This window comes from Dipodomys merriami, unplaced genomic scaffold (assembly GCF_024711535.1).
Source record: "Dipodomys merriami isolate MVZ:Mamm:240054 unplaced genomic scaffold, mDipMer1.0.p SCAF_16, whole genome shotgun sequence".
NCBI classification, from domain to species: Eukaryota; Metazoa; Chordata; class Mammalia; order Rodentia; family Heteromyidae; genus Dipodomys; species Dipodomys merriami.
The window spans coordinates 13467431-13477495 of NW_027202937.1; the positions used below are offsets into that span (position 1 = coordinate 13467431).

A 10065-nucleotide genomic window follows, 5' to 3' on the forward strand; every position below is an offset into this window, starting at 1 on the left:
TAGCTACATATGCACTATCAAAAGTGAAGTGAAATTATTTCGATAAATATTATTTTATATGATCATATGCACATGGCTATTGAGGCTTTGTGATCCTCTCCTAAGAATATCCTCCTTCGGTTTCACTGTGTGAATGTCTAGAAACCTGTTTATCACCTCCCAGTGAATTATTATTTTTTGTCTTTTGTCACCCAGGGTGTTTACTTGTAGATTACAGACACATTCTAGTTACTACAAATGAGGAAACCATGCAGCTTATGTTTCTTTAGTTCATATTTACTTTGGGTAATATAATTTTTAAAGTCTTTTTAAATGTAATTTTATTGTCAAGGTGATGTACAGAGGGGTTATAGTCACATATATAAAGTAGTGAGTACATTTCATGTCAAACTTGTTATACCCTCTCTCCTTTTTCTCTCTTCCCCCATTGCCCACATCTTCCCCCTACAAGTTATACAGTTCTTTTCCAACATATTGTCTTGTATCACTACTGCATTGGTTTGCCCTTTGTCTTTGTCCTTTTCATTGTTATTGTTGTTTCTAATATACTATACGATTTCTCATTTGTTTTTGTTTCCCCCCCCCCATGGTTTATCCCCTGTTGTACTGTATTTGATTTTGGTACCCTGGGTATTGTATATATGTTGATCTAAATTAGGAAAGGGAAGGGGAACAACAAAATGGTGAGTCCACCTCTTTCATTTATTTAAATTTAATTGTATAAGTGATGTACAGAGGGGTGAAAGTTACCTAAATCAGGTAATGAGTATATTTCTTTTTGAACAGTGTTACCCCTTTCCCTCATTTTCTCACACTTTTCCTCCTCACAACCCTCCTGCCCCCAAGTTGTAAAGTTCATTTCCAACATCCATGAGTATCTATTGAATTGCTTCAGACTTTGTTGCACCCTTTCTGTGATTCCTCTTGCCTTCCCCAAATCAGATAAACACATATAAGGCAAAGTGTATAGAAATCAAAAACAGTGACAAAACAGAATAAACCCAGGGGAAAAAATGAAAGAAAAAAAAAACAATTGAAAACTGTGCAATTTAAAAAAAAAAACTCTTGTTTCCATTTCCTGTAGTTCATTTTGATGAACATCATTTTATATGGTCATATGCACATAGCTATTGAGCCATTATGATTCTTTCCAAAGAATATCCTCCTTTGGTCTCACTGTGTGAATGTCTAGAAACCTATATAATTTATCATGTCCCAGTATATTTTTTTCTTTTACCATCCAGGATGTTTACTTGTACATTTATAGACACATTTTAGTTATAACAAATGAAGGAAACCACACAACCTATATTTCTTTGGTATGGGCTTACTTTAAATATAATTTTTCCAAGTCTTTCTATTTCCTTACAAATGATACAATCATTTTTTCTGAGATTAAAAAGATGTTTAACAAATCAAAGAAAGGTTGGACAAATGGGATTGCATAAGGTTGCAGAGCTTCTGCAGGGCAAATGACATAGCTAGCAAGATCAATAGAAAGCCCACAGATTGGGAGAAGATCTTTACTAGCCATACAACGGACAAGGGTCTCATATCTAAAATATACTTGGAACTCAAAAAATTAAACCACCCAACAACAAATCCTCAAAGAAACAACTGCCCAATAAATAAGTGGGCGAAAGACTTAAAGAGAAGCTTCTCTGAAGAAGAAAGAAGGATGGCCAATAGACACATGAAGAAATGTTCAACATCCCTAGCCATAAAAGAAATGCAAATCAAAACAACATTGAGATATCACCTCACTCCAGTTAGAACAGCAAAAGTCAAGAACTCTAACAACAACAGATGCTGGAGGGGATGTGGACAGAAAGGAACCTTACTTCATTGTTGGTGGGAATGTAAACTTGTTCAACCACTTTGGAAAGCAGTATGGAGGTTCCTCAAAAGACTTCACAAAAATCTCCCCTATGATCCAGCAATCCCACTTTTGGGCATTTACCCAAATGTTTACAAACAAGACCACACTAAAGCTACCAGCACAACTATGTTTATTGCAGCATTAGTTACCATAGCTAAGATATGGAACCAACCCAGATGCCCCTCAGTAGATGAATGGATCAAGAAAATGTGGTATATATACACAATGGAATTCTATGCCTCCATCAGAAAGAATGACATTTCCCCATTTGTTAGGAAATGGAAAGGTTTGGAAAAAATTATATTAAGTGAAGTAAGCCAGGCCCAAAGAAACATAGGTCCCATGGTTTCCCTTATTTGCAATATCTAGTATAGGTATGAGTCAAGCGGAAAAGGTCAGATAATGTGATGTTAGGAAAATGAACCCTTAAATATGTATTTTAATGTTTTCGTTTCTTTCATGCATGTGTTTCTAACGCATTTATAAGATTATTTCTTTGTTGCTTTTTATGTCCCTCCCCCACAGTGTAACCCCCGCTTTGACTGTATTTGATGTCAGTATAACATGTGGAGGAGATGGGGACAAACAAGTCGTTTAAGGATACAGGTGGACCTGTTGCAACAATGAGAAGTACAAAATGTCATGTCAAAACCAGCTTTACAATGTCGGTGGGGGGGGGGAGGGGGGTATGATTGGGTGGGGGGGAGGGGGGTGGCTGGGAAGGGAGGTGAAGGGTAAACAAAGGAGGAGGCTGCAATGCTTGGTAAGAAATGTATGCATTATCCTGCCCATGTAATTGTAACCCCTCTGTACAGTATGTTCTCAAATAAAATAAAATAAAATTTTAAATTTAAAAATAAATAAATAAAAATAAAAATAAAAAGATGTTTAATTATTTTTATTTGTTGCTGGTTTTGTTTTCTTGGCTTTTGTCTTGTTTGTGAGTTTATTTACCTTTAGGAGGGCAAAGGTGTCACAGAAAGGGTAGGACAAAGGGTTAACAAATGTAGCAGTGGTACTCACTAGACACTATGTTGAAGATGAGCTAGATAACTTGAGGGTAGGTACAGGAAGAAAAAACTGGGAGAGAGTGAGGGCAAGGAATATATTCATTACCTGACTTATATAACTGTAAGCCCTCTGTACATCACCTTTACAATAACAATTAAATATATGTATATATATATGCATATGTATAATGAAGTGAAAGGATATAAAAATTTCAACAGGTCTATAATAAGCAATAAGATTGAAGTAATAGCAAGAAGTTCTCCCAGAAAGAAAATCTCAAAAGCTCACTGCAGAATTCAAGTAGTTCTTTTTTTTATTAAATATATTTTATTGTAAAGATACTGTACAGAGGGATTACAGTTACATGAACAAGGTAATGAGTCCATTTCCTATCGAGCATTGTTACCCTCTCCTTTGTTTTGCCCCTACCATCCCTTTCTTCCCCACCTCCCCAACTCCTCCCACCCCCCTCAAGTAGTTCTTTGAACAAGAACTTCCACCAGTGCTCTTCAATCTATTCACTAAAGTGGGAATGACACCAAACATACCATTTAATCCAGTATTATTCTGACAACAAGACTAGATAAAGACCAAACAAAAAATATTATACAGCAATTTCTTTGATAAACTTAGATGCAAAATTGTACAATATGATCATTGTAAACCAAATTCAACAATGTATCAAAGAAATCACACACCATGATCAAGATGGTTCCTTCCCAGTCATGGCAGTGTAGACCAGCACATGCAAATCAATAAACATGAGTCAGCACATAATTACAATCAAGCACATGGCCATCTCAGATGCAGAAAAAGTGCTTGACAATATTCAAACTCCCTTTGTGATAAAAGCCCTGAAAACCTAGGAAGGAAGGGGCAGCCCTCTAAGTAATGAGGCGATATACAACAAATGTGCAACCAACATTATAGAGAACTCAGAAAAATTGATAGTACTTCCTCTGCAATTGAAAATGACACAAGGGTGCCAACTCTCTACTTACGTTTAATGAATTCTTAACAAGAACAGTAAGGAAAGAAAAAGAAAACTGAAACAAATGGAAAAAATGAAGCCACATAATATCTAATCCTACACTTAAAAGACCCAGTAGATCACACCTATTATCCTAGCTACTCAGAAGGCTGAGATTTGAGGATTGCAGTTCAAAGCCACCCCACGAAGAAGAGTCCATGAGACTCTTCTCTACAATAAACTACTCAGAAAAGCTAAAAGTGGAGCTGTGGCTCAACTGGTAGAGAGCTAACCTTGAGAACAAAGAAGCTCAGGGACAGTGCCCAGGCCCTGAGGTCAAGCTACAGAACTCTCACACACAAAAAAAAGACCCCAAAAATGCCATCAGAAAGCTCTTAGATCTGTGAATACTTGTCAGAATAGCAAGATATAAAACTAGCAGTTATTAGGAAAATGAAAGTCAAGACCACCATTATATGGATGCATGTATGCTCTAGTTTGCAATAATTTAAAGGTCTACAGTATCACATGTTGGAGGAAATTAGAATGGACGATAATGTACACATATTGAAAATAATACAGGCAGGATACACTGATAAGGACTGCTTTGCTAGGAAATTAGTAAATGTTAGTAGTTACCTATTCCAGAACTCAGAAATTCCTTTTTTATGTACCCAAAAGACATTGTTGCCCATGTATCCCAAAAGAAATAGAGAAATACACTAAATTGTTCAGCAATGACTCTTAGGAGCAAAACAAAAAAGTTATAATTGACAAAAAGGCCCATCAATGAGTAAATAAGATATTATCTAAGATAACCACTCTATATTCAAACAATGGATATCATCTAGTAAATATAAGATATTATTATAAATAGATAAATAATAAGAGTAAATAATAAGATGTTAAAGATAAACATTGTATGTTCCCACAATGGTATATCATATAACAGTGAAAAATAAATGAATCATAATTATACTAATATATTGGACATGTCTTAGTAACAAAATGTTGAGTGAAAACAGCCCCAAAATATTTACAAAGAGCAGTATATTTTATATACATTTACAAACAGGTAAATTTTGAAACACATGTATTTAGACATTCACTTATGTGAGACTGTTATATGTTATTTCCTAAAGAAAATATGTGGTGAACATAAAATTCAATCATGAATTTTACGGTCAGAAAGTAAGAAAGAGAGGGCATCAAGGAACATAAATGGCTATAGATCATTGGTAAATTTACAGGACTTAAACAGAGAGGCAGGGTCAGGAGATTTCACAATATTATTTCTAATATTTTTAATATTTAACATTTAATGAAAATGAAATAAGCTGTGTACATTGGCTCACACTAGTAACCAAGTTCCTCAACTGACAGAGATTCATTCAGAGGATCACAGTTCAGAGCCAGACCAGGCAAAGAGTTAGCTAAACCCCTATATCTAAATCAATAAACCAGTTGCGGTGTCAGCAAGCCTGTGGTCCCAGATAGAAGTTTAGACCAGGTATAAACTAGAGAACTTGCTTTAAAAATAAAGCAAAAAGAACTTTAAAGCAAGAAGTGTGGCTCAAGAAGTATAGTACCTACCTAGCACATACAAGGCTCTGAGTTCAATCACCAGTGCCATCAAAAGAAGGAATGAAGATAAAGAAACTGAGCACCAATTGCTTACACTTATAATCTTAGCACGTGAGGAAGCTAGAATCTGAAGATCATAGATCAAAACTACTATTGTGAATAGTGCTAAATGAACATGTGTGTGTTGTACTTGGATATTTATAGCCTCAGTTCTAAGAAGGTTATTGTATGGAATAATCTTAGTTATCCAACAATGGATGAATGAATAAAGAAATTGTATCTATACAATGAAGTATTCCTCCAAAAATTAATAAAATTTTGCCAATTGTACAAAAATGGAAAAAACTGCGGGTCATCTTGCTGAGTAAAAATGAGCGCAATATTTTATGTTTGCTCTCACCTGTGGAATATAGCCTTAAGACAAACAAATATGCAGGCAGAAAGACAGGAAGATTCAAGGGGTGCCATATGGAGATGACATCAGTAGGGGACAATGAAACAAGGGAGGATAGTTGGGGGTAAATAAGATTGAAGTATATTATATATGTGTATAAAAGTGTCATGATCAAATGCATTGTTTTATACAGTAAAAAGTAAATGTATATTATATATGTGTATAAAAGTGTCATGATCAAATGCATCATTTTATACAGTAAAAAGTGATCAAATGCATTGTTTTATACAGTAAAAAGTAAATAAATATTATATATGTGTATAAAAGTGTCATGATCAAATGCAATATTTTATAAAGTAAGAAGTAAATATCCAGGTACGTGAAGGTCAAAGAATGTTCCAATAAGGAGCTGCAGAATGCAAATATTCTCAGAAGCCCATGGAGGTTTTCCCAAAATAGATCATACTTGAAGTCACAAACAGGTCTTTAACATTTTAAGAAAGTAGAAAAAGCCTGATATTTTATCAAGTTACAATGGAATTAAGATAAAACGCAATAACAAAGGAACCTACTGAAAATAACCAAACAAAGAGAGATTGAACAATATATTGATAAATAGCCACTAAGTCAACACAAACATAATGTTTGTGTTAAAAACTGCTGGATTAAAATGGAAAACGATGAGACTGGGAAGGTGGCTCAGTGGTAGAGCACTTGCCTTGCATGCATGAGGCCCTGGGTTCGATTCCTCAGCACCACATAAGCAGAAAAAAAAAGCTGGAAGTGGCACTGTGGCTCAAGTGGTAGAGTGCTAGCCTTGAGCTGAAGAGCTGAGGGACAGTGCCCAGGCCCAGAGTTCAGGCCCCACGACCGGACTCAAAATACAAAAATAAAATGGAAAAAGATTTAGGAGACAAGCTTACGTTGTTGGAGTAACCCATATCAATTTGGTCTAATTGGTAAATAATAAAATTGATGCCTACAAATTTTCACTTAGAAGCGAAGATGCCCCTCACCAGGCTGCCTAATGCCCCCTTCACATCTTTATTCCTCAGGGTATAGATGAAGGGGTTGAGGGTAGGAGTCACCACTCCATAGAAGAGAGCCATGAACTTGGGCTGATCCCCTGAAATGGAGGAAGGAGGTTGAAGATACATGCTAAAGGCTGGGCCATAAAATAAAAGAACTACAATGAGATGAGAGGAACATGTCCCAAAGGCCTTTTTCCTTCCTTCAGAAGATTTCATCTTCAATATAGCACGCCCAATATATGCATAAGAAGTCAGAATCAAGCATAGAGGAACAGCTAATATAAAAATGCATACCACAGAGAGTGCAAGCTCATTGACCTCCTTTTCACCACAGGCAGTCTTGATCAGAACTGGCATCTCACACACCAAGTGATCCAGTTGATTGTGACCACACAGGGGCAACTGGAAGGTCATTGTGACTTCTGAGAAGGAAAAAGCCATTCCACCCAACCACACGATGGAAACTAAGAGGAGGCGGGTGCGCTGGTTCATGAGGAGGGTGTAGTGTAGGGGTCTGCAGATGGCCACATAGCGGTCAAAAGACATCGTGGCCAAGAGCAGGCTTTCTGATCCCCCCATTGTGCTGTAGAAATAAAGCTGAACCACACATGCAGTGTAGCTGATTATCTTTGTAGAGCTTCCCAAGCAGGAAAGCATCAGAGGGACGATGCTGGTGGTGTAGCACATGTCCAAAAAGGAGAGGTTGGTGAGGAAGAAATACATGGGGCTGTGGAGACGGGGGTCTAACCTGGACACCAGGATGATGGCGATGTTTCCCAGCAAGGCCATGGGGTATGTGATCAGAAGAAGAACAAACAGAGGAAGCTCCAGCCATGGACGGTCAGCAAAGCCTAGTAGAATGAACTCTTTGGGGTGACTCTCATTCACTAGTGTCATTATCTTAGAGAAGGATGATGACAAAGACACAATAAGCTAAAACTCCACTATGCTTTGGACATGCAAACACAGAGATGAGGTACAAAATAATTGAGTGACAAATGATATGAAGGGTATGGAACCAGTTGACACCATAAATTAGAGGGAATCCCCAGCCACCAGTGAACTAAACAATCTGAATCTCAATTTTTTATATTGTACTAGACGACTAACAAGAAAGGAGTCCTTAAGATAATGTAGACCAAACACAAAGGGATCACACACAAAAGAGATATGTCTGTCCTCTCATTTTCAAATTTCATCATCCATACATAAATCAGCAGAAGTTGTTAAAATGAAGTTTCTGGGTTTCTATCTCCAGGTGCCTGTTTGCACAGCTGTGTCACGGGGCATTGAATCACGTGGCTCCTCTGAAATGCTGCTGCTAGACAGTGCTGCAAAGGTAAAAAGAGTTAAAGTTTTGAGGTAGGATGAATAGAAAGAGCAGAAAATTTGGAATCCCTAAGAAAGGCACAGTCACCAACATTTTGTCATGGAAATTAAGACAACTTTGGAGTTAAATGATCTATCTTAGCTACTCAGAATTGAACAGGATGATGAGACAGGGTCTCACTGTAGTGACCATGTTGGTATTGAATTCAGCAGCTCAAGTGATACTCTGGTCATCCGTCATTAGCCAGTACAGGAACTACCGGGATGCATTACCAGACCCAGCTTAATTTTACCACCAGTTTCCTAAATTACCAGTTGAGGAGGTTGGATCACACAGATATAATTTCCTACACACTTAAGAATTATGTGTTTATGGGAGTTTTTTCTGACTTAAATACCTGAATTAGACTTGGAGCCTTTGTTCTTTCAATGTCACCATTTACTTAATTCTTCTGTCTTGTAGGAATTTTATCTTATTGAATGGGATTTGACACGGTCATCATTGTCCACGAACAATAAACAACTGAAACTCAAGTTTTGACCTACAAGCAACTGCTATCTAGAGAAAAAGAAGCCAAAGTCCTATTTAAATTCCAAAGACTTTCAAAACCAATAGCAAGTTGCATTTTCCCTACCAACATTCTTTGTTTTCAGCTAAGAGTTACCTTGAAAACAGTAGTGTTCTCCCTTTGTGAAAAACAGCCTTTTGATAGAAAAAATTAGGCAATGTGGGTTTGCTTATACTGTGAAGGTTGAACTAAGTTTCATGAAACCCACTATATTCTGTCATTTGATTGAGAGATTTCTACTTCATCATGGTATTCATCTATCAAGATACTGTGCTAGGGATGTGAAAGGTAAACAAAGGAGGAGGCTGCAATGCTTGATAAGAAATGTACTCATTATCTTGCCCATGTAATTGTAACCCCTCTGTACAGTATGTTCACAAAAAATAAAAATTAAAATTAAATAAAATGTATATATATATTCAAAAAAATATACTGTGCTTATTAAAAGTTAAATGCTTTTAAGGTTGTTCTAAATAAGACGCTGAGAAGGATCAACTACTAAAACAATTCTAGTTGTTTTGAGAGCTATTAGATATTTCCAAACTTTAAAAAGGTTTCCAGAAATGAAATACTCCCCACCTTTCATATGGATAATGTATAACATGATCTACATCCATTCCAGCCTTCCCTGAGAATGCACAAATCTCACAGACATCTTATTGCTTACCTTCTCTTGACAAAGATAAATTTGTAAAAAACGACTTATAAAGAAATTGAGTAGTGTTTTTCATACTTGAGAAAATGGAGAAACAATAGCAAGCAGTTGAGTATTTGAGAACTACCATCAAAGTTCCTAGCCTCTCCTATTGATATGTGTTCAAAGGACAAAATTATGAATTAGAAAGTCAATATAGAAAAACATGAAGACTTCTTTGTGACTATGCTATGTATATGCTGCACCTGAGTCCTCTTGGGCCATTGGCCAAAATCTGTCAGGCGATTTAATAGAGAGTATCTCTTGGGACACAGTTCTTTAAGGAAAATGTTCTAATGTTTAATTAGTTCACAAATAAGAATAGCTTGGAAGCAAGTCGACACTGGCCTCAAATGTGTATAAAATAACTCATCCAATTGCTCAGTACACTGGAGCAGAAATTGTTCATTGGGAGTCAGAAACTTTTTCCAGAACATTTAATGGATCCTTGTTTATGTATGCTCAAATCCCTTATATAAAATGATACATATTTGCTCACAAATAAAATAAAGTTAAATTTAAAAAAATAAAATAAAATGAGGGCTGGGAAGGTGGCTCAGTGGTAGAGCGCTTGCCTTGCATGCATGAGGCCCTGGGTTCGATT

At 36.5% G+C, this 10065-nt stretch overlaps 1 protein-coding gene across 2 annotated transcripts in view; it reads right to left on the minus strand.

Annotated features, from left to right (window-relative positions):
• Positions 1-7766, minus strand: part of LOC138827823 (olfactory receptor 2B11-like) — a 41778-nt gene extending 34012 nt beyond the window's left edge. Inside the window, exon 1 of one of the 2 annotated variants that reach the window (XM_070023436.1) lies at positions 7164-7766. In XM_070023436.1, coding sequence (XP_069879537.1) covers positions 7164-7766 — 603 coding nt within the window. Of the gene's footprint in view, positions 1-6827 lie in introns of those variants that run through there. The other variant, XM_070023435.1, reaches the window with a different exon arrangement.
• Between the last annotated feature and the right edge of the window lie 2299 nt (positions 7767-10065).